Source organism: Eucyclogobius newberryi, unplaced genomic scaffold (assembly GCF_026437365.1).
Source record: "Eucyclogobius newberryi isolate DKJ021-1_F unplaced genomic scaffold, fEucNew1.0.hap1 SCAF_1, whole genome shotgun sequence".
Classification (NCBI taxonomy): domain Eukaryota; kingdom Metazoa; phylum Chordata; class Actinopteri; order Gobiiformes; family Gobiidae; genus Eucyclogobius; species Eucyclogobius newberryi.
In genome coordinates, this window is record NW_027315723.1 from 10,232,826 (window position 1) to 10,258,797 (window position 25,972).

Genomic DNA, 25,972 nt, shown 5'->3' on the forward strand with positions numbered 1-25,972 from the left:
CACTATACCAGCAACTCCCCACATTTGATTCTATTTAATACATTCACTTTTCCGCCGTGTCATGTACCAGGGGATCTTTCTCACCTACAGGAGAGGTGTTTATTGAGCCGTGCTAACCGTGGCTAAATGAAATGCTATGGTGAAAAACACATTTAGCAGGGCTGAGTACACAGGCCTCAGTGTGACGTGCTCTATAATGTTTCCTCAGAGAAATGCCACTTCTTTCACTTACATAACACACGTAATCACCGCAAATAGAAGTCAACGGGCCTCTGGAGAAATTAATATGTTCTGTTGCCTGCTATATTGGATTTCAATAACACGTGCTTTATGGAGAGAGGCATAGTTGGACTACGTAAGTTATAAAAATCTTCACATTGTGAGTGTACCAGTGTAAATGTTATGAGTGCAGTTTATTGTACTGCATTTCTAATACAGTGTTATCATGACAATTAGCACTACTTTCATTAGGCTACTTCTACACTGTATGCTCTATATTCTATTCTGTAGTGTATAATATGTATTTCTGCACACTTTAGCTCGAATTTTTTTTGAAAAATGATGATAAACAATAAAATAAAAGTCAAAGTACAGATACAGCTAGTCAAATAATCCAATTCAAGATATTAAGTACTGAAGTATTATTGATATATTAATATAGAGTTGGTTCGTTACTTCGAAAAGCAAGATGCATATTAGTTGTGTTGAAGACCCTATTTAGATCTGGTGGTACTCGGAAAGCCAATTCTTTCTTTAGTGGTACTTGGTGTAAAAAGTTTGAGAACCACTGATCTAAAAGATTAGATTAGAAAGGCAAGATATTCGGTTAGAATGGGTACTTTCCAGGAATTCAATTCAATTAGCCAAAATTTTGTACATTTAAAATCTCTGAAACCAAAGCAAAAGTAAGTCAACTCAAAGCTAATGACCACTAAAGCCATTACAACAAACTGGCTAATCAGCAATATTGTGCCCACAACCTGTTACGGGGAAACATTGAGTAAGATTTACAGTACAAGGATTTAAATGGGACAAAAGACACGCAAAAGTAATATGTATTTTGAACTTTTATAGGGAGAATAAAGTATAATAACATTTAGATTTACTTAAGTACAGTACTTGAAATGATGCATCTTCCATCCATCTGTCTCCATAACGGCTCATAGGAAAATCGTACGCTAACTCGCAAATAGCAATAATTAGACCAAAAAGTAACAGGTCAGTGCATCAGCTAATTTGCATTCTATTCTTTTCTCCTCCAATCATCCAAAAAGAGAATGCCACACAGGTCAGTGCACCCGGCAGTTATCAAAAAGGCTAATTACAGCATAACCAACAACAAAGAAAGACCTTGCAATATAAGAAAAATGTTTTAAATCTAGCTAGGAAAGTTGCATTTATCATTATTATTTTTTTTTTTAATGTGACTTCAGTGCAGTAGGGTAGAGTAAAAGTATGATAATAATTTTGTACTGGTGATGTGTATACCTAAATTTAAGAGTAAATATTTGATGTATCATTGATATCACCCTTAAAATGCTTGTCATTTGTTTCTTAATTTATCAATCCGATCAATGCTGGTAAAGATGTAAGAAGGTTCATGTACACCTTATTTTTATAATGTGAGCTTTTGGGTCAAATTGACTTTGATTATAGTAGAATTTCAATGCAGTAATACTGTAAGGAATTTTAAATGTAGATATATTGATTTGGAACTTCTTTTGTAGTTTACATATAGGGAAGAAATGCTTTGATATCAACAAATTCTGTCAAACTTTTTAAGTACAAGATTGTAAAGTTTGTGGTGTGTGTAACTCTATTTTAAGGGGTGATTTTTAGGTCTCTGTGGGAGAAAAAAATCATCTTGAGAAAATGGCTTTTGCAGTTACAGTGTCTCATATTAATCTTTGGATGGAAATGGATTCAATTAAATAATAAAACATCTTGGTGCAGATTGGACAATGTTATTGTTTCCACTTTAAAACTTTTATGCGAAAAGAGCAAACTAAACAATTTTGTCCGTAGTGTGTTGCCTTAATATCTATAATATTCTGCTTAAAAACACTGAATTTGACTGAACAGCCCCGAGGTCTGACCTCCTCCCACTGGTATTTTCATAGTTTGTGCAGGTGCATAGAGCATAGTTAAAGTTATAATAAGTCTTACGATTTTGGGGGACTTCCAGAGTAACTATTTAGTTTTGAAATTCATAGCGTGCGCTACATGAGTTAGAGCTTTACCAACATAAATAGTGCAGACACAGGAGCAGATGGCTGTCCAAAGCATGAATGACTGCTTCATTACACCTTGCATGTTCTCTTTATGCAACTAAAAATACATCTACGTACTTCTTCTTTTATACTCTACTCCACATACAGTATATATAAGAAAAACAGGACTGCTATACTACTCTTACATTACAATTGGCAAGTGGTCAAAGCCAAGTTAACCTCAACATTAAAGTGAATCTCTGATATGTATTTTGGGTGAATGAAATACACTTTTTGCCAGTATTTATTCAACAATGTCTGCACATATATTTTATTTTTTGTTCTGAAGCAGTATAGTATTTTTGCCACTAGGCCACATGACTGCAAATCCATGTCATGTGGTGTCCAGCAGCCAATGGGGTCACTTTGCTCCTAACCAGAGAGCTTGTGGTCCAGTTAGTAGGTGTGTCCTCCACTGCCCTGGGCTCCCTGTATGATAATGAGGGATCCACCCATTCCATCTCGGGCCCTTCTGAAGCCATCTCCCCTTTTTGAAATATGCCATGAGCCTGTATTGACTGGTGTAGTGGTAGAACAGTTGCTTGAGGAGCCGTAGTTTCCAGGTTCAAACCTCAAAGAAGACATTAGCTTTTTATTGAAAAATGTACTATTATTGATTCACTGAGGGTAACAGAGTGTTCTACAGCAGGTGGCATGGCAAACATATTCAAAATAAGGCTTGTATGTACAATAAGACAGTAGTAAGTGTCTCGTCCAATGTGAGAGCTCATGACCGCATCAGCTCAGATCAGTCAGGTGTGCAGCCCCTCCCCTATCTGTGCCTACTCTCACACACCTGCCCCTCCCTCACCTGCTGCACTTGACTGGCGCAGTCATCAATAAGAACGTAGACTGAAAAGTGCAAACTGATTTTTCTGTTTTAAAGTGGTCAAGAGCCTTCTGTGAGAGTTGAACTTCTCATCTGCTGACCCTGGCACTCCTCCACCAGACCAGCCAATACAAGCTGCTGGTGCAGTTCACAAGGAGCAGGCTTCAGAAGGGCCACATGTGGGGTTTGGATCCCTCATTCTCATACAGGGGAGACTTGGGCACACCCTCCAGTAGAAAATAGTGTCCCTATATGGTGATGTTGAAATGTACTCAAAAATATATCCTCTGGTGTTCAAAAGAGTTGCAATTGTTTTTAAATACTTTACACAGTGAACTATTCGAGTCCCCATGTACTCACAAACCCAGCACAACTGCACAACGTTTTTTTCAGATGGGGAAGTGGAGCGGTCTGCATCACCATGGCATAGCCAATCAGCTCTCATGGGGATTACTTTATGGGGACAACCAAACCTTATTCCTTATTATTTAGTTGCACACATTCCTTCAAAATTACTAGAATGAGTTACTTGTGTCAGAGGCATCTCATAAAAGTGTCAGCATAAATATAATATATTGTCTTTAATAAAATGACATGGTTTGATCTACTTTAATTCTAAAAAGATATAAGAGGTTTAATGCAGTAATAAAAGGTCTGTCCTGTGGTGATATGAAAAACCCTACTGGATTTGTGGTTTTGTGTCATTTAAGCTCCAGGACAAACTCTGAGTTTAGGAATTACGAAACAATTATATATTCTTATTCTTAGTTCATAAAATCCAACTTTTCTGAAAAAACTTTGAATGAAGTTTGATGTCCTGCAGTGCTACAGCAGTATTTCAAATGGGACTTTAGGATGGGACAGTTCCATAATAAACTAACACTATAGATGTATTGGGACATTGATGATTGTTTTAAAATGGCAAAATTGTCACAAATGTGCTGCAGTGTGACAGGTGACATCACAGCACATGTAAAACTATCAAATTAAAATACTTCAACCCTAAATGATGCCTTCCTTGTACTTGTTGTAAAAAATATATATTTTATAACAGAAAATATGGCGTTACAACAACAAACATCAAGTATCCATAAAGCTGCATTAAAGGAGGGTATAAGAAGTACTACAAACTTTCAACTAATGCTCATATTTTGTCAAGATAAGTCTCTTTAAAAAATCACTCAATATTTACCCATTCACTGCTACTTGACTAGTATCTTGCGTGTATTTCTTTTCTGTAGAGCAGAGCTAAAAATATACTTTATCCAAACACAAATCTTGTCTTGCACTGTGCAGTGTGCAAAATATGTTCCCTTGCTGCCTGGTGACCGAGTGGTCTGAGATCTAGCACCCATGCCGGACTCCATGAGACCGGCCTAAGCATCATGAGTTGAATGTCCTCGCTGCTCTTCTTTTCATACCATACTGCCCTTTCTATTGAACCACCAAACACCACTGCACCAACTATTTCACATATAGTGATACATCATAGTATTGAGCTGTAAACATAAATCCTTCCTATGACCACCTGTTGGCAGCAGAGGCCCTACAGTAGAGCAGCTGGTATTGGCTCCAGTCTGGACCAAAAGCTGGGTCAAATCCCCATTAACCCCACAGTGACCCCCATTGTGTCGAGGCCAGGGATTAACCACTGTAATAAGTACAATATAACACAGTACGCTCGGGCGAACCCAATCGTTCATTTTGAGAAGCACTTCTCTCTCTGTAGGAATAAGACCAATGAGTCAAACTGTTAGCGTCAAACATTCTTGTGTTTATTCATGAGAGCTTTTAATGTAATTTATTGTGACAACTTTGCGCTCATGTTTTAAATTGCACTTTCTTTCCACTCTTAGTCTGATTTGAAACGATTACTGCCTGAGGCTACTTCTTGCTTACAAAAATCAGACTTCTGAACACACCAGTTTATTCATGGCTTTAGATCTTTGTACACGGGCAGTAAACTCCTGTAATAATGTGACATGACAGAACCCATGCGTTGTCTACTATCAACACACTGAACTAGATTAAAAAGCTCTTAGAGGGAAAATGTACTACACTTTGGATCAGCCTTAAAGCAGATTTTGATGATTTAGTGTATAGTACCTGAAATTACATTTATTGTGGTCACCAGGGTCTTATCTATACTGCATGCGCACATACAAACATGTTATGTATGTGCAATAATTTCGACGTTCAGTCTGTGATTTTTAAAAAGACACCTTGAGATGGAAATCTCCGGTCCACAAACTCTGAACTTTATACGTTTGAGCTTTCAGAGTCTGTGCTCAGAGCGATAAGCATTTACACCTTAACTAAGCAATATTTAAGTTAGTTAAAGTCTAGGCTGTAGTTGTGAGATATATGATTCAAACAAAATGAGGAAATTGTTAATACATGATTTCTCTTGTGTCTTTAAAGGTGCACTATGTAACTTTTCTTGTGGTACGACACCTAGGCCCGATTTGTCTCCATGGAGATGATATAGTTTGTTTGTTGGTTATTGTTCTTTGTGTTGTGCCTGTTAGAATAAAGATGTGAAACATTAAATGAATTATAATAATACAAAATGGCGTGTTGGCACTGCGACGAGTTGGCCACTGTCCTGGGTGTACCCCGCCTAAGGCCCAAAGTCACTGGGATAGGCTCCAGTCACCCGCAACCCCTAATGGAAAAAGCGGTAGAAAATGAATGAATGAATGAATACAAAATGGCAATTTTTTTGCCAATAAAAAACATCTGAGGAAATGTCAGTTAAATGCCATACTGTGGAACATTTCAGGCAAGGCAAAACCCTCCACGGGGACAAGCAGGTAGAGGAAATATTCCATACTACACCATTTTTTTTGCATTGCAATTTTAGTGCTTCTGAGTTTGTTGTGGGGAGACGTGATATGGGAAATCACTTTCATACAAACATTGTCCCAGAAAAGATATCTGTCTAAAACGATCGTGTGAAAAGCCTTGGAGCTGGTTGAAGTTTAAAAAATAATGGATTTTCACTGGAGAACAAACATGCATCTCTGGTGTAAAGTGCCTTTTTCCTGTCTTATATATATCATATAATATCATATAACTGTGAATGTGCTGTGCAAAAATAGCAACATTTGAGTTCATTTTATCCATTCTTTTTGAGATGAAACTTGGGGATCATTGTTTACAGAATTTTACCACAACATTGAAAAAGTTTAAAGTATATTCTGCTGGTGAAAATTGACATTGTGACTTTTACATTTTACATTGTGACAGTGACTTTTATCTATACCACAGACCAAAGAGACAACTTTGCTCTTGTTTTTATTGAGTTTCTAGGCTCTAGATTTTCTAATAAACAAATACAAATACATACACACTATATATATATATATATATATATATATATATATATATATATATATATATATATATATATATATATATATATATATATATATATATATATACATGTATACATGTATACATATAAGTGCAGTTCGTCTTTTTTTTTCTCCATCAAATCAGGCTCATATTTGTTTGCATTTTGGACCTTGGATGATGAAATATACCCCCACATCACCCTGGAGTAAAGCTAGCTTACTGTCTATCTGGAGTCTCATCAAATCAGAGCTGCTCAAAGCTTAACGTGAGCTTTGGGGACGCAGATTAACTTCACAGGAAATCCTATTTTTTAAACTGTGGCAGTATAGTGCAATAAAGATATGGTTTGATAAACAAGCCAGGCAAGATGACATAGACCTTTTCCCAAGATATTTGAAACGTTTTCAGTTTTCCCATGACATTTTCTTTTGCAGGCATTTTCTCAATTAAGAATCCATATCATTTTAAGCATGTGATGTTGTAGCCGATCCTCCATAAAGCTCTATTTGTATCTCCGTTGACGATAATACGACCGGCTGCGTCACATTCCTGTTTTTTCCACGCTGACTTTTTCTGCTTTTGTGTGTCACCGCCGTATTAAGGCCAAACATTAAGCCCCTAGCGCTACAATGTAAACAAGAATCCAGCAGTAATATTTTGCAGTATTGAAATATTTGTGTTGTCGTACCCAAAATATTTAATTCAATAAATTTGTTGCACAACGGAATGTCCTAGAATTTCCGCTCCAAAGGGCTCAATGTTGGAATAATCTCAGACAATCCAGGTTTTGAATTCCTCTTATGAAAACCCGCAGTAATGCATGCTTCAGTTGACCGTAATACAGAAGAAGACAGCTTGAGTTGAAATGCCAAAGGGGGTGGGCGAGCGAGTGAGTTAGTGAGTGAGTAAGGGAGGAGGAAAGTAAAGTAAGGAAAGGAGGAGGAGCTAGGGAACATCACTGTCACCTGTTTGCCGGTTCGTTAGCTCGGAGCGCTCCAGTCTCTCTCGTAAGGGGGGGAGAAGAAGCTTTTGATGCCTAATTTGTCGCTTGGATGGGTGCTTGCATGGCTGGGCGCTCAGTGCAGTGGCTGTCCCAGAGTTGGATAGAGTAGGAGCCAGCAGTGGAAGTCTCAAACGGGATAGTGGCAGCATGAGGAGGCAGCACCGGGGCAACGAGGGCTACAACCCGCGAGAGGTAAACGCCAATCCAGATGTCAACTTCATGAGCTTTTCCAGACGAGAGATTTTTTTTCACAATGGTTCTATCTCAATGCTTTGTCAGTATTCTGTAAATTGGAGGGTTTTGTATTGTGTCTTAAGTTAATCCTCCTCTTATATATATTTTTGTATCTTTCTCTACAGCAAGCCCTGGACTCCAACTTGAGCAATCTGATTAAACGCAACAACGAGCTGGAGACGCTCATGGGGAAACTCATCCAAACTTGTCAACATGTCGAGGTAAATGGAAGTGTTCCTGTTCTAAGTTATGCGTTTGCAAATTCTGAGCTAAATTGTGCGTTTCATTTTGCATTTTGTTATTTATTTTTTCCCCCTTAGTCACTAAAACTCAGTGACCCGTCTGCTAAGTAGCATGACTCACGCTTGGCACTTGCATTTAGCATGTAGCAATCGTTAGTACTGATATGCCACCAGATCATGATGCTGTGCAATGTGTGTGTCTGTGTGTGTAATGAAGGTTTATGTTTTATAAATTGAATATAAATGTTTATATATTTAGGATATGGATATGAGTCGGTCATAATCTTTATCCTTATGGTGGTTCAACAAGCATTACGCATGATATCTTAATCTTCTTATGGTCTGGGACATGTAGGGTATAATATATTTTTATATTTTACCGAATGCTTGCAGAAATATAACCCTTATAATTGATTTTATATTGATTTTAATTTTATTTTCGGTCTTTTAAGTTAGAAGTTTTTAACCACATTTACCACATACAGTCTATTCAAGAATATATTGTGCTTTTTCTCTTGTTGTGAGTATAATATTGTTGTGTAGTGGCATGTGCGTGTCTTCAGACCCCAGATGTATACGCCTGCAGTTCAACATTTACTGAGCAGCTTTAAATAAAACACTGCCATAGGGTCAAAAGGTACAGACGCAGAGACAAACATCTGCAGATATGAAGCAAACTATAATGGTTAAGATTAGTTTCTGTGTGCATAGATATGTACATGTGCATCATGCAATACTGAAAACACACACACAGAGAAATATTAAAATACATTTGAAAATTGACAAATTTGACAGACCTAAACTTTTAGGACTATGTTTGGATGTCTTGATTGTCATTATTGTATGTTCCCTCTCTTGTTTTGTGATTTTATAAAAATAAAAATAAATGAAGATGACTTAAAAATATAAATAATCCATTCAAAAATATAATACTAATAATAAATTAAATTAATCAAAATAGAAAAAGATATATATATACACTTACACAATCTCAAAAGCTCATTTTAAATGAGATCTCGTTCATAGTGAGACTTTCTCTAGACATTTCCTAAGATATTAAACATTGAGCGGTGACCCAGTTCAAAGGATAGAATTGCACTAGATAACTTCACCTTGCAAAATCACGCTATTTCCATGACAATCCTTTAAGTAATCAAGAACAATTAATCCCTAATGTTTGAAGTGGCAGGTGATCCATGTGAGGCTCCATAACACTCAGGTGACTCACCTGAGTCACCGAGTGTGAACATTATGACTCAGGTCATAATGTTTTGCTCGATTTTATCTTATAGTCTACTATTGTCAAAATGATTAACCATAACAGTGACGCAAATTGACTCTTAAAAGTTTGTTGACTCATTTTTACATCCCTCAGGGCTGTTGCGTGTTTTTTGTGTCTGATGATCTTATTTGTTGCTGCTGGGATTCACAGGGATTAGATCATATTCTACATGCATGTCATCAGTTCTTGTGTTTGTAAAAGTAGGACGGGTCAAATTTGACTCACGACTACTCAATAGTCAGTGTTTTTGTAAGTTTTATTCTGCTCTAATCATTCTGAAAAGGCCAACTTCTATATCTCTGGGTGGATGTTCAACTTGCTGAGCATGACGTGTTTCTTTTTCACATCACATACTTTGCAAGACATTCGAATTTATGCATATTATTTTTGGCATTGATTTTGAAAAAATGTATAAGAGAACCATACATGAACTGTAGTCTTAACTTTATTCTTTTAGGAGTATTTTAGCATTTACCCCAGAACTAGACTAGCACTACTGTCACATTACTATTAGGTTAGCATTAGATAGTAGTATCGGGTGGGAATGGAAGCTCTTGTTGTCGCGAGAATGTGTAAAAAAATGATGATTTGTCAATTTATCTTAAACATTTTCTACATTTAAGAGTTTTCTGTCAGTTACCCATATCACAATAGCAACAGATTTGTAAAAGAAGACCCAACACTTGATTTATTTGATTTATTCACCTTTCTTTTACCACGTGAGAATCTATTGAATAACCTGTGTAACAATATAATAATAGGGTAAGGGTTAGCTTTTAAGAAGGGTAACAACAACAACTCCTACTGTTAGCATTATTAAACACTGCCAAAAAGTGGACTCAGACTCTTCTCGTCTCAGACAAAGTAGTGTAAGAACAGGTTTATTGTTTTATGCTTTAAATATAACCTTTACCATTTTCAAACTCTAATCACAACCCCTAAATCATTTTTTTTTTAAGGCCGTGCCTGCAGAGCCGCGGCGTGGTCAAATGGCCCAGCAGTTTCAGGAACCGCGGCACTGCCATAGCCTCATGGCTAACCCTGATCCTAACCCTGACCCTAACCTTAACCCGGCGCGGCCTAAAATGGCGCGGTCAAATAGCGCAGCAGTTTCAGGAGCCGCGGCACAAAATAACATGGCAGTTTCGGCCGCGCGCCGCGGCTCTGTAGGCACTCCCTTTTTTTTAAACGCAACTTTAATCATAACCCTAACTTAAATTATAACACTGTTCAAACATAACTTTGAACATCCAATTACAGCAGAGCTCACTGTCTCATTAACCTGACTATTTCATGGGTATTTAGTGGTTTGAAATCTCCAATGGTTCCTAGCCAACACCAAAATGCAGATTAACCAGCAACATTTTCATCTAAACACAAACATACTTTTTAATAGGCCTCTAAACTTGCTCCAAACTAATGCTAAAATATGCTGTCTATAAATACAACACTAAGGCACGTTGAATGCTCCCCAGCTGTCCAAATGATGTGCATGAAACCAATTAGCATCACAGAGGAGACGGGAGCACTGACATCGCTATAGTAACTTCACTTCTGATTTCAGACATCTATGTTCTGACTGTCTGGGAAAATGCTTTAGGGTTGACGCGAGGTTGCAGAATTGTTTTTGCTTTGTCATACATTATATAAAAACACATTATTACCGCTGTGGCAGTTTGGAGACTTTTGGGTAGTTCTTTTCAATGTGATGGCATTATTAAACCAACTGTCACTGTTCCATCCACACATCTAATAACAACTTGGAAAATGCCATTGCTTCTTGTCCAAATATCTTACACAGGCTAACACTTCACGACATGCAAAAGGTATATAACGGGTAAAGTATTCAATGGAAAATATATTGTGTGCCAAGCAGATGTCTGATAATCGACTGCAGAGAGCTCAGTGAATCAATTATTGTCTAGAATGGAAACAGGGCTGTTTTTCAACTGGATCTTTGTGTCATATCGACCCACCAGAGAGTTACTAAGGATAAAGTGGATAAAGGCTGTCAGATGATGAGTGGGTGGTTCCACAAGGATATTTCAATATGAACTGCAGGGTAGAGGAAGTACCAGGAGCACTAAAATGTTCTAATGTATCCAGATTTCTTACTTTTTTCACTGTCAAAATGCCTTAAATGTGTTTCCTCAAATGAACAGACAAATGCTAGAAACATTTTTAGGGTTATTTGTTTGTATTTATTAGTTGCATAACTTAACCATGCATTCTAAGCCACGTTCAGTTTTTTTTTGCCCACATTTTACAGTGTGAACAGCATAATTCAGTTATGGCCACTTTTATATCTTGTACTAAATCGGATCTTTGGCAAAGTGACTGAACAGGCAAGCTCAGTCACTTCCCCTTCATCCGACTTCCACTGCGCTGAAATACTGCTGGAGACACTTTTTTAAAACGGTAATTGACAGGAAAAAGGGGGCTATCGACTTCTCGTTATAGTCTGTCTGATAACGAGACAACAGCACGACTCTTGGGTTCGTCTTGTCCTTTTCTGCACATCACGTCACTTCAGGGCTGTCACGTCACAGTTTGTTTGCAATGTCAACCTGAATTGAGCATCAAGACCTGCAGTGTGAAAGTAGACTTTCTTATCTTGTATCTCGTTTGCAAAGTGACTGCAGTCTGAACACGCAGATCACATTTATCTGAATTCTGCGCCGGAATAACAGGTGCCACATTTTTTTTTTTTTATTGGAAAATACAGGAATTAAAGGCAAGGCAAGGCAAGTTTATTTGTAGAGCACATTTCATACACAAGGCAATTCAAAGTGCTTCACACAGCAGGAAAAATGCATTCAAATCACAAAGAAATTACAGCAACAGAAATACAATAAAATTTACTAAATTAAAAATTATCAATCCAACTGATTTTCTAAACTAATAAAATCACAAACAAAAGAGAAGAGTGCAAAGAAAAAATCCTTTCAGTCATATGCGCAGCTAAACAAAGCTGTTTTTAGCTTAGATTTGAACATTGTCAGAGTAGAAGCCTGTCTCACATCTTCAGGAAGACTGTTCCAGATTTTAGCTGCATAAAACTGAAATGCAGATTCCCCATGTTTTGTCCTGACTCTGGGCACCAGCAGGAGGCCGGTCCCTGAGGTCCTCAGAGTCCGAGATGGTTCATATGGCACTAACATATCCAAGATGTACTTTGGTGCTAGGCCATGGAGAGACTTGTACACAAGCAGAGCTGCTTTAAAGTCTATTCTCTGAGCCACAGGGAGAAAGTTGTTTTGCATCCACACACTGATCTGTTGGATGCAGTGACAGAGTGAATCTACTGGTCCATAGTCACCTGCCGATAGTGAAACATAGATCTGAGTGTCGTCTGCATAATTGTGATAGGACACATTTTCACTGCGTATCAACTGACCCAACGGCAGCATTAAACACTTCTATCTTTTAAATGCCTGGCAGACAAACGCAGTGGAGCTGGAGGGCAAAAGCATGTTTTACACTGAAATGTTTTTGTAAAGTGTGACAAAGATAAAATATCAACGTTTGCCTTGGCACCATTAAGTCAGCCTGTCCCTTAATAATGTGACAACAGCGCAACTCCTGCTTTTGTCATTTTTCTTCTCCACATCGGACCCTCCAGGGCTGTTGCGTTCACACATGAAAACTGATTCGAGTCACATTTCATTTGCAACGTGAACCCCCTCTCAGAAAAAAAAAAAAAAATCAGAATCCCTAAACAGCGCGCAATTATGCTGAAAATAGCCGCAAACAAATCACAAGTTTATGAAGTTCCATTTCTATAATAAATCTAACATCTTCACATTTTACCCAGTGCACGATATTACCTCCCCGGGCCCGCACTTACTCCTCTCGTCACTCTGGCTTCTTTTTTTCACGGAGAAAAACCCAAACGACTGAAGTGTTCGCCCGCAGACTCGATGGACTAACTGATGGATGAAAACGGCCTCCCTGTCCCTGAGTGGAGATTATACACCCTCCTCCACGGGCTCCCTCGCCAAACCATCCATCTCGTTGTTTACCTAACGCCATCTTTATGTCTCCTTTGCCAGGTGAATGCTTCGCGCCAGGAGGGAAAGCTCTTGGAGGAGTGCGACATGCTGATTGACATCATTCAGCAGCGCAAGCAAATAATCGGCAGCAAGATCAAGGAGGGGAAGGTGAGATGGACAGTGACGGACAAAAGCGAAACCAGGAACCATTCATTTTGTGCTCTGGTGGTTGTATCGGTTTATAGCTCATCGTTCTGTCTACAGCTCTATTTTCCGGAGACATTACAAGGCAGCCCAGGGACATTTGTTTTTCTTTACAAAGACAGCAAGCAAACTGAAACATCAGAGTCAACAAATGATGTGGTGGCCATCTCGGAACTTTTAGTTGTCTTGAATATAACTAAATCAGGCCAGTGATGGGAAACTAGCATAGGATGTGTTTATGGAGCCAGTATCCAGTGACCAGCATCCATTGCAACTTAATTTAGTTAGAAATTAGATATGACTTTAATGTATTGTCAAGTTTGCTTGGTCAGGATGGAGGTCATTTAGAATATATACTGTATTTTCTGGACTATTAGTCACACCTTTTTTCACAGTTTTGGCCGGTTATAGTTTTTGACTTATACTTCTATTTATACTTATATACTTATATTTATACTTATATGAGATTTTATTTGTTATTTTCACACTTATAACCGCATTTCATACTCCAGTGCAACTTATATATGTTTTTTTTTTTCTCTATTATGCATTTTTTGGCTGGTGCGACTTATACTCCAGTGCGACTTATAGTCCAAAAAATACGGTAATTGTTCTTCATTGTCAGTGAGACGTTTGAAAAGCTCTTACGGAGAGCAACATTTCCGCCCACTCATTTTCTCCATAAATATTTCGAAAATGTCAAGAGTTTAAAGGCATGACAAAGTCGTTTTCAATTAAAAAAAATGTCTGAAACTTTATAAAGATTATTGGCATTTTGTCACTGATTTTACACCAAACTTTAGATCTTGTAGTGTTTACTTCAGTTGCCACAGAACTGATCAGTTTCACATTTTGAAACATTAATATTCTTGTGAAAAATTAACGATAAACCAACTTTTGGAGTCAGCCTCACGTGTTCATTGAGGATATTGCAGGTTCCACAATTACAGTATTAGCAAATTAATTTTCAAAAATGTTCCAAACAGCTTACATACTTATAACTGTACAGATGTATTGAGTAGTGATTTTGTGATGTCAACAAAACATGGTTGTGCCTCGGGGTAATTGTCATTGTGAAATTGTGATTCCTCTTGACCCGATCGTTACACAGTCACATGACAAATGATCCACTCCCTTAAGCACTAAAGCCATAGTTAAAATGCTGGAAAGAACAGTCTGTCCAGCCAAAGCAGATCCCAAAGAAAATGAGGGAGTCAGCGTCAGCTTGTAATCTCAATTCATTGTATTGCATGAGACACAATACCAGTTCCCATATCCGTTGCGTTTGACCTGAGATTTGTGAGTTTTGGGTTTCTTGGCAAGAGATACAGTTGATGAAAATGTCCTTTGACCCAAATCCAGCTGCTGACCTCAATCTGTCTCCCAAAATCTCAGCTGATGCTTTGCGCCAAGGGACATGCAACAAAAAAGAAAAAAACCTGCAAGCAACTGACCGTAACATTATCTGTATGTAATAGACAAAACAAAACAAAACATGACACACGATTTTATGCATCGTTTGGCGTTTTGACTGTTTTTATTACCGTCCTTGTTGTTAGTTTAGTATTTTCCAAGATGGTACAGTCCAAAATGGAGGATAGTCATAAATAATTCTGTTCCTTTTAGTGTGATGTGCCCATTGGCCTTTGCCGCGCCATGCTTCCTCTGCTCTTCAAAGTAATTACCAAACATGAATAAAAACATGCCTCTCTGCATCAGTCAACTCTATGGATCGACCTTTGGAGCTGCCAGCGTGCGCAATGAAACATAGTTCAGTCTTTGTTGAGATAGCATTTCTGAATTCAAGAAAAACTATACTCGTCCTGTACAAGTTGGCCAATGAACAGCCTGATCATTTTCTTACTTAGACGTGGGCAATCATGACAAGAATAATGTTTATCGCGATGACAGTCAAACAAATGTATAGCAATCTATCAGAAATGTGCTATATATTATACGTACAGTATGTGTGTGGAGATGTCCAAATGAATCAAAATATACCACGATGTATACCACCAATGTACCACAAGTTGAAGTGCAGAAATGTCACTTTACATTTTATACCTTTAGCTGATTTGTTATAATATTCAAATAATGCATTGCTCCGACAAGGGCTGCAACTAACGATTTTGCGAATCGCTTTGTCAAGCAATTATTCTTTTGATTACTCAATTAGTTGTTTATAACGTAGAAGTCACATGACAACAAGATCTTTGCTAAATTGGACCCAGATGAAGCTGAAGTGAAGCAGTTTGAGGATCCTGGATGAGCACATTTATGGACTAAATAGTGTTTTCATCGAATGCACTTAATTTCTACATTTTCCGCATTGTTTTTACTGAATTACGGCTCAATTTAAGATAAGATAAGATATTCCTTTATTGTCCCACATGGGGAAATTTCATTGGTGCAACGCAGGCAGATACAGAGGTAGATACAGAAGAAAAGATCACTTATAGGAAGTCTGAAAAACACTTTCAGTAGAAGATCTCCTATAAATAAAAAACAAGACCAAAAAACTCCCATAGACAAATAAATAAATAAATACATAAATATTCAGTCAGTATATAAATTTCAAATAATAAATAAATACATAAATATTCAGTCAGTATATAAATTTCAGTCATAACATTTATTTTCTCAGCTCGGGGCTTGTTCTGGAACCTATGAATAGACAGGTTAGTGATTATTCGATTGCTAAATTAGTTGACAGTTATTTCAATAATTTGTTGTGGTTAATCGATTAACATGTTGCAGCCCTTGCTCCAACTCCTATTCCTCCTTCAACCATCTTTTGAATAACGCAAGAGCCTGTAGCCATTACAATTTGGCCTTAAACTTTCTCAGCTCTGTATGGTTTTTCTGCTTGTTGAAGATATTACCTGTCAGTGGTGGCAATGTTATAGCTAATCAGTTCACTGCATGTTCTTGTTCCAGTCTCAAAGACTTCGTAAACTGGCCCAGCAGATCACAAACTGTAAGCAGTGCATCGAGAGGTCCACGGCGCTCATCTCTCAGGCCGACCAGACGCTGAAGGAGACGGATCACGCCCGCTTCCTCCAGACGGCCAAGACCATCAATGAAAGGTGACAAAAACATACGAGCGTGAACCAAGATATAGCCAACGATGTCGACGGAGCTCAATACGCCACTCAAGCCAACCCACTATGATTTCAAAGGGATTTTTGAAATGCATGAAAGTAAAAGTGACCTTGGAATTCCTTCAAGCTACAAGGATATCATTTAGATTCTAAAAGTTAACCTTTGCTGAAGAGGTGCATTCATCGATTTAAGCTTCCTGTTTTACGCAACATTTCAAGGACTTTTCCCCCCTTTCAAATGATGTAATATTTTGGTTTCAAATTGAGAGTTACCATGGCAACATCATTCTTAAAACCCATGTATCATGAATTAGTTATTTGATATCAAGTTGACAAAGAAAACATTCAAATACAACATTAAATTTGTTCATTGTTTTTTTTTTTTGTCTTTAAAAAAAAAAGAGTTAAGTTATAAAATGTACCTTATTTTGTAGAGTTTCCATGGCAACCGCATCAACCCAAGTGCTGATTCCGGAGATCGCTCTAACGGACACTTTTGACAACTTTGCCTTGGACTTCACCAGAGAGAAGAAACTGCTGGAGAGTCTGGATTATCTCACTGGTAAAAAAAAAAAATACATATATATTTGCAAATCCTAAAAAAAAACTATTATTTTATTTACATCAATTTCCCTGTTCTTGTTTGCCAGATATTGTGGGCACTGGATGTAGATGTTTTAGTTGAAAATGTCTGGCTTGTGTTCAGGCTGCTTGACGCATGAGGGCTCTGCTGGAGGGCCTCTCCACTAAGTGAATCACTCTGAATTGTTCCAGTAGATTCAGGCTCTCATGACAGCAGCAGGCAGGGCGCAGAGACTCAGTTAACATAATGGGGAGAGGCTTGACAGGCAACCTTCCAACCTTTATATGCGAGTTGGAACACGAGGGTGAAAAAGCGATAAATACATTCAATAAAAGGGCATTATGTGTAATTATAGTAACACATTTATTTTAAAGGCGCAATGGATGATTTTTCGGCAATTTGAGAACTCAGGCGGAAGTGCGCATGCGCACTCCCCCGTGCAGACTGATACAACACACACATTGTTGTTGCTCGAACTGTCTTTCTCCGTCTTCATTTTGCCCCATACACTGAGGGAACTATATTATGATAGATCAATGCGCTTAGACACGCGGAAACGTGGGACGAGCCGCACGCGGCTGCAGGTGAGCGGTAGGTGCGTTTTATGATTGATACGTGGCAGGACTAATCTATAGTCCACGCCACGAGGAAATAAGACTCAGATTTATGCCAAAAAAATCGTCCATTCAACCTTTAAACTGCATATTTTTAAGCCAAATGAATAAATACATACATAGTTTTGGCAAGTTTAGGATTGTTTGCAACAGTTTAATGATCGAAAGAAAATCTACCAAATTCAAATGACCAAGATGATCACTTTGCATTTCCCATGATTAAACAGGGTAAATGTGCTGTAAATATAAAACATTCTATGGAAATATCATATGCCGACTCATTGGCAGCGTTTTGAATACCCAACCTACCAGTCAACCGGAAAGAACAGCCTCCATTTTGTGTCTAATCAAGCCGTGAGTTGAAAAATGTCCATCTGTAAGGTTGATTGGCGCTACCGTCTCAGGAGGATTTTAACTTTCGTCTGGCTGAAGTGGCAGTTGGCGCGGTGCCTGGCTGACTCATGTGCCTCTCTATCACAGCTCCCACAGCTCCGAACATCAGGGAGGAGCTGTGCACTGCGTCCTACGACACCATCACGGTGCACTGGACCTCTGATGATGAGTTCACGGTGGTGTCCTACGAGCTGCAGTATGCCATCTTCACAGGACAGGCCAACATCGCAAGTGAGTGTTTGCTATACTGCACCATGCCTAATCTTGAGAAATGTACCGCTATGTAAAATGATCTGTGCATTAGCTTGTCCTATCGCGGGTGTTCTGAACCGAAACATATTGGACTGTATACTATAAAGTGTACACAAGCCACACAATCCCCACTGTGCCCAAAATATATCATGTCTAGCTCATTCGAACAGCACATAACCTACAAGTGAAAATGTTATAGATTTAGTTAGTGTTGTGTGTGTAGTGTATTTCAGTGTCGCAATGCACAGTTCAAGATCAGCAGGTGAATCTAAACATGCAATAAAAAAATCTAGAAAAAAAATATTTTAGAAAGACTAACGCAGACTGGGCAGGTAGAGCCTGGGAGAGAAATATAAGGCTTCAACACTATTATGTACAATAATTGGCTTTGAACTGAGAAATACTCCTGTTGCGCACCTTTGACAGGCAGTGAACTACACACACAGGGACTTAAGTTCCTCACTGCAAATCTAAAAGCAAAGATACATTTATTGAAATGGATTTTTTTCAGACCAGAGTTTGTTTGTTTATCTGACAGTTTTGACTGCTCACAATCTCTGTGATGTTGACATAACGTTTCTTGTCAACTGCTTTTTGTTGTTGCTGTCTTCTTAACAGTAGTTTATTTCAGAATAGATTAAGAATATGACTTGTCGATAAGAGTTTTTCTTTTAAGAGTGTTTTTTAAAGCTTTCTTTTACTTCTGTACCTACTTGCGTTGCAACATCAACATTCCCCCATTGTGTGGACAAACAAAGGCTTATTGTATCTTAGAAGCAGGACACTAGCGCCATCTGCAGTAATACTTCTTTAGGACAGTCTCCGGGATGAGGGGGTCTTTTTACTCTCCCACACCTGGGACACTGTCCTTAAGAAGTCGGACTGCAACACTGCAACACCTAAATCAGCTGACAAGACACGTCACAGCGACACAACCTGACACTCGGAACAAGACTGAAAACGAGCAAACTCACAAACTGGGATTTGAAAAAATTACATTTGAAATATATTATCATAAGACCAACCAAACTTCATTGGACAATAGAGAGGAATTTGGTGTCAGAAATTCACAGATTTTGTTTTTGACACGTTACTACAAGAATAAACTACAAAAGTCTTTAAGTTAGTACAAACTGCCATTCCCTTATTTTAACCTATGCAAACTTAACACTAAACTAAAATGTTCACCTATGGCCACTTGCTCACCTTTGGCAAATTAAGATAGGCTCCTTAAAATGGTGATAACAGGTGAACGCATGTCTCAAAAGTAATGTTTCTGCCATACTTGTCAGATTTGATTAACAATATGAAATAATAATGTATTTGATTGATAGAGCACTTTTTTGGACATTGCATTTTTTTAACCTGTAAATTCTCCGGATTAAAACGGCCTCAAGCCTCAGGCAGACATGCTCTTAAACGGGTTCAAACGACTCGACATGCAATCGCACTTTGACCGATATGTTTTTGTTAGTATTTGTCTGCTACATGCTCACCAGGGCCAGAGTATCAGGCACAGCCCGCTGAGCAACAACTAGCAGAGGGAAATGGGGTCAGCATGTTTAGAGACACTTCCCCTGCGCCCTTTCTCTCCTTCCACCTTTTCTCCATCGCTTCTGAAATCCCTTAGATTTAAAGAGCAGCCATAACCTCTAATATAAACTGTTGACACTATCCTCTATCTGCAAATGTGTGTGAATTTACTCAGAAATTTCAGCACCAAAGGCATTAAACATTTAGCTACAATGGCCTTTATTTCCCTTTCAGTTCAAACACTCTTTTTATTTTATATGTCTCTGGCCTCTTGTATTTTTTACGAAGCTTTCATTTTTGGCCCAGTCTTTTAGCACTTTCGCCAGTGCCAAAGGTGTTGCTGTTTGCATTAAGCACTAAGAAGTTGCCCCATGGGTTATTTTAAAAGAAATGCTGGTAAAGTGAAGCCTATGAATAAAATTACAAAGCTGCTTGAGTTAAATGACTTGTCAGACCTTTTTCTTTGCGATTGCACTAGTAATTTTTTGTTCTCATTATATTTACAAAGCTACTCTTTTTTTTTGTAAGCGTGTAGATGAAGTGTAGATTGTCATAATATTGTTTACTTGGTTTCATTTTTTTTGTCAAGTTCCTCTTTTTAGATTATGTAAAAGGTGGTGATATTTTGGCTGGGTTGTATTTCATCCATATGGAAATAAGTTTGTGAGGGTAAAAATATAAGGAATATATCTGTAATAAGTCAATAAAAAATGTCCTTGTGGTGGTCTTGGGAGATGTTTACTCAGAAAAAACCCAACCATGCATACAAACTCATGACTTTCCATAACACACATCCATAATAGCCCTACATTAATACTAAAAGGGATATGGATGACCGCATTTTAATAACGCATCTTTTTATAAACTTACTTTATGGAGAGCACCTGGAGGCTGTTGGCAAGAGACAGTTAAATGCTTCATACACATTTGAGGGTGGTCCGTTCAGGAAGGGGAAGTCAGTGGACCATATTTGGCTTTGGGAAATGGGGCGCAGAAATAAAAGACACACAGAAGCAGAGGAGAGAGAAGAATACAGGTTTGTAGCCAACTATGCGTGAAGGATTTCCTCTTGTATAGTTTCACAGCTGCCCGCCTGCTCGTCTTGCCACCGTTCACCTAATACACTCCTCAAACACTTCCACACCTCTCTTGGAAAGTTTGGGAAAATAGTCAGGAGCAGTGGCAGTCCTACTTGAGACGCTATTGACTTATATGGAAAAATGTTCTGGTTCATAACAGTAATGATTATAAAATAGCTGATAAAAGCAGTTAACACGACGTGCCTTCATTAGAGTTCACACAATCATGTTTGGACCTCTTTTCTAAGAACTACTGGCATCCTTTGGCCACACAAATTTAGGTCCCGCCCCCCAGGCAGGAAATGACTGGCCGAGACAGTATGAAAACGGTTGTGGTTTTTCTTCTTCATTGGAAATATTACAACAAGAAATGCAACAGCAACTCGGTTGGGTTTTCATCATGTCAGACATTTATTTTTGTATTATATCTGAACGCCTCTATAAATTGTGACCTTTAGTTGTTGGGTTCTCATATGCTTTTTGGGTGGGCACCACCATCCCCATAATAATATACTTTTGTTGGAATTTTTTAGTCACGTTTACTTTTAATAATAATTGCCTGACTGAAATGATCCCCAATTAAAATTGAAGCTGTTTTTGAACAGTTTGGCTGGGCTCTTTGTAGCTTTGGCCTGGATAGTCAGATTTACTGTAATTGTAAGTAGTAACAAGCAAGGAATTCGATTTTAAAATCCCTGCAAGTTTTTTTTGTGTGGTAAATATAAGGAGTAGAGCTGCTGTTGGGAGGAATTGACTAAGGCAGTAGAAGTAGATTCAACATGCGGGCTGTGTCTGGGCAATTCTCATTTAAACTGTGAAGGCAATATCAATAAGAATGAGGTAAATATGTTATAAAGTTAAAAAGAAAAAAGGAAAGCATAAGGCCTTTTCAAATGTTCTTGTATTCTTTTTTTTTTGGATCCTTTTCATCACATGGTTGACAAAATGAAATTAATTAATGTTAAGGGGTTAAACTTACCATTGCAAGTGTATTGAATGAGAAGATCTTTGAGTTTGTTCTGGGCACTTTATCTCTACCATTGCACACCAGAACTTATGCTATGGCATAATTTCCCTTCAAGTTAATTAGTTATTCATCAGGAATTTATGAGGCATGTTTAATGCCAAAAGAACATAAATTGCAACATTGTCCCTTTACCGATCTCCTGTCCATTTGCAGGCCTGTGTAACTCATTGGAGAGCTGGATGATCGTCCCTAACATCAAGCAGAACCACTACACCGTGCACGGCCTGCAGAGCGGCACCAAGTACATCTTTGTGGTGAAGGCCATTAACCAGGCAGGGAGCAGGAGCAGCGAGCCGGGGACACTCAAGACCAACAGTGAGTGAATTTATATTATTGGAAATGGCACGGTGTCAAGTGAGTTAGAGGTTTGTGTAAATAGTGTTGCCCTCTGAAAACCCATACTTTCCCCTGCTGAAATGTAATGCGAAATGTGGCTCTTTTAGCATAGTTAACTCATCTATTGATCGTTTCCTCCTTCATTTTGATCAGTTATGTCCTTTGGCATTTTGTTTATTTCTGCATATAGTAAACATACGAGCATAATAGTAAAAATGAATGCTGTTTGACCTGTTGTAGGTCTTAACAAATTCAATGAATAAATATACCCTGAAAGTAAAGACCTCACTAATGTTGTACCTGCACAGACAGTGAAAATAGTTTGTTTTTAATGTAGATGTTTTGTATTTTCTAGGTCAACCGTTTAAGTTGGACCCTAAAACGGCCCATAAGAAACTCAAGGTCTCCCATGACAACCTGACGGTGGAGCGGGACGAGACCACCTCTAAGAAAGGCCACAGTCAGGAGCGTTTCTCCAGCCAGAGCAGCTACGGCGTTGTGGGCAACGTCTACATCGACAGCGGGCGACACTACTGGGAGGCCCTGATCGGAGGAAGCACGTGGTAAGATTTCAAAATAAAGCTATGTTGTTGTTGGAAGAATTTCACAGTAAAATGGCTAAGACTTCTTATTTAATTGTAATGCCGCGCAACTTATCTGAAATGTTAACCATAGTGACGCAGGTACCACTGTGGAGCGGCACTGCACACTGCCGTTGTGTCCTTGAGCTAGGCACTTCACCCACCTTGCCTCCAGTGTCCATGTATGCTGGTGTATGAAGGAGACTGTGTTTGTGAGAGTGAATATGGGACAACGGATGGAAATTAGCCCATGTCTACAATCCTGCATGTTTACAGAATGTATATCGTGTATGTTCATTAACATGTATTGTCCCCAACAAATAAACATATATCAATAAATAAATAAAATACGTTTTAGTAAGAAGACGATCACATATATTGAAATTGTGAATTCATGTGCAAATTAATCATAATATTTATTATTAGGATAATTATTGCCTGATTCGTATGGTAGTATGTTTATCAAATGGGCTATAGAAATAAACTGGATTGGATTGAACCATAGAACTAAATACATGTATTAGTATTAAAGGCGCAATGGACAATTTTTCTGCGATTTGAGAACGCAGGCGGAAGTGCGCATGCGCACTCCCCCGTGCGGACTGATACAACACACACGTGCGTTTATTTATTAACGCAACGGATCGCATCGCATCTCTCGTAGATTTCAGTCTACTTCTGAGTCAGCTCGAACTGTCTTTCTCTGTCTTCATTTTGTCCCGTACACTGAGGGAACTATATTATGATAGATCAATGCGCTTAGACACGCGGAAACGTGGGATGATCCGCACGCGGCTGCAGGTGAGCGGTAGGTGCCTTTTATTATTGATACGTGGCAGGACTAATCGGCAGTCCACGCCACGAGGAAATAAGAGTCAAATTTGGGCCAAAAAAATCGTCCATTCAACCTTTAATGTATCATTGTAATTATAGGATTCATATTATATTAAATATTAATTATATATGAATGTATTAACTTAACTTTACATGATAATTCAAATTCAAAATACTTTATTTACTGTGTTAATGTGCTTGCTTGCTTCCTTGATCTTAAGAACATGAAAAACTGAACTCATCACTTTAAAGTATTTGCAACAGTCTACATTATGTATTCTGACAATCCTAATGACTCACTGCAATGAGTTTAGAACCGCTTTTAACAACTCCCTGAGGCTGGAGCAGGTTTTGCAGTAAATCTAGTAACAACTGCTTTGCAGAACACTTTATAAATAGATGCACAATGGAAATTTACAATTAATCTGTACTGTGGCAAAACAGATTTTACTTTATTACATACTAAAATCGGGTCGCGCACCTTTAAAACTGAAAACATCAGGACTCCCCTGAAAAAGAGATGCTAAATTTCAATGGGGTTAAAAACTGTTCAATACATAAATATATGTTAGGATTATCTTGTCTAGATTCCTCTGAATTGCTTCATTAACAAATGATACACATCATTATAGGTACGCTGTGGGTGTTGCCTACAAGTCGGCCCCTAAACACGAGTGGATTGGGAAGAACTCGGCTTCGTGGGTTCTCTGCCGCTGTAACAACTCCTGGGTGGTGCGGCACAACAGTAAAGAGCTGGCCATTGAACCCTCACCTCACCTGCGTCGCGTTGGCGTTCTCTTGGACTATGATGCAGGATACATTGGCTTCTATGACGCAGTGGGCTCCCAGCATCTCCACACTTTCAACGTGTCGTTCATCCAGCCTGTGTGCCCTGTTTTCAACGTATGGAACAAGTGTTTGACCATTCTGACCGGCCTGCCCATCCCTGACCATCTAGAAATAATCGAGCCTCACAGCTAAACGATTCATAAAAGGATATACACAAATCAAGCACAACATTGTGTCCACTGAATATACACCCTCAACGAGGGTTAATTTCACATTCACATCGCTTGTTGTTTTATTCTATCCTTAAAGGCGCTGTACCTGATTTTTACCATCTTAAAAACTTAAAAAAACATAACTGTTTTAACAATTTGCAGTGATCCAAAGTTATTCCTCCCTTTTGATAACGCATTCCTGAGACCCTAGTTATTCATCGTGGTGAGTTTATAAGCTCGTTTCTCAGCTTTCAGAAGCCAGAGCGAAGTTTGCGACTATGGTAATGCTAACGACAACTAGCATGCTAACTTAGAACCACCGTTACTTTCTGGTTTGCGGAATACAAAAAAATAGCTCTATATTTAGATACGTATAACATCATTTTGGACCTAAGAGCTGATTTTACAATATATCTGTAGTGTCGCATAACACATTTTACTCTGTTGCATGAAAAAATGGATACAGCACCTTTAAGTGTTTATTTTATTTTATTGGAAGTAGGATTTATTGGAAAAGGCAGCCATAAAACTGCAAAGAGGAATCGATCGCATTAATGTTGATGTCATGCTGTAGTTCTTCTTTTGGACCACTTTTGACCAAGAACACCCCACAAAAGCTACAATTTATTAGAAGCTGAGATGCTCTGATCCTGTAATAGAACCCTCATAGTTTTTTTTTTTTTTTGTGCAAAATTCTTTACACTTTCCCCCCAGAAATGTCAACACAAGCATTATATACACTCGTTAACAGTTGCCACGTTGAAGAGATTGTCATGACCAGACCAATTCCACTCCAGATTTCCCTTGATACTGACATTCCATCGGGTGCATACCTATGTTCCCCGGTACCTACGTTCCCCCTTTTCTATGAGCGGGGTAACTGCGGTACCTCATTTTTAAACTGGTCCCGGTATTATTCCCCAGTGCATCCATTCCATGCGTGTTGTTGAGTGTAGGCGTGCTGTCTTGAATCTCCACAAATGATGAGAATAGGCCACTGGTTTAAGGAGTAAATTAGCAAAAATGGGATGACACTTTTTAAGCAGCCTCGTGACGGCAAATTTTGTAGCTTTTCTGGTTTGAAAAGTGGAGCTAAAATATCCTGCTTTTAGGTTTCCCCCCCCCCCTCCAATATATCTGCCTGTGGTCATGTTGTTACGCTTGATTTGTGAACCATTTTATGTTGTTCATATAACCTTGCTTCATGAAGTTAGCCAATGCTACA

General features: G+C 38.5%; 1 protein-coding gene across 1 annotated transcript in view; it reads left to right on the forward strand.

The window, feature by feature from the left end:
• The window catches only part of LOC140378291 (E3 ubiquitin-protein ligase Midline-1-like), a 45,993-nt gene extending 20,828 nt beyond the window's left edge, over positions 1 to 25,165 (forward strand). The window contains exons 3-10 of the mRNA XM_072464099.1: positions 7,819 to 7,914; positions 13,270 to 13,377; positions 16,351 to 16,499; positions 16,949 to 17,076; positions 18,192 to 18,335; positions 22,149 to 22,310; positions 22,687 to 22,894; positions 24,379 to 25,165. Of these exons, the coding sequence (XP_072320200.1) occupies positions 7,819 to 7,914; positions 13,270 to 13,377; positions 16,351 to 16,499; positions 16,949 to 17,076; positions 18,192 to 18,335; positions 22,149 to 22,310; positions 22,687 to 22,894; positions 24,379 to 24,727 (1,344 nt within the window). The 3' untranslated portion in view covers positions 24,728 to 25,165. The remainder of the gene's footprint in view (positions 1 to 7,818; positions 7,915 to 13,269; positions 13,378 to 16,350; positions 16,500 to 16,948; positions 17,077 to 18,191; positions 18,336 to 22,148; positions 22,311 to 22,686; positions 22,895 to 24,378) is intronic.
• The last annotated feature ends 807 nt before the right edge of the window (positions 25,166 to 25,972 follow it).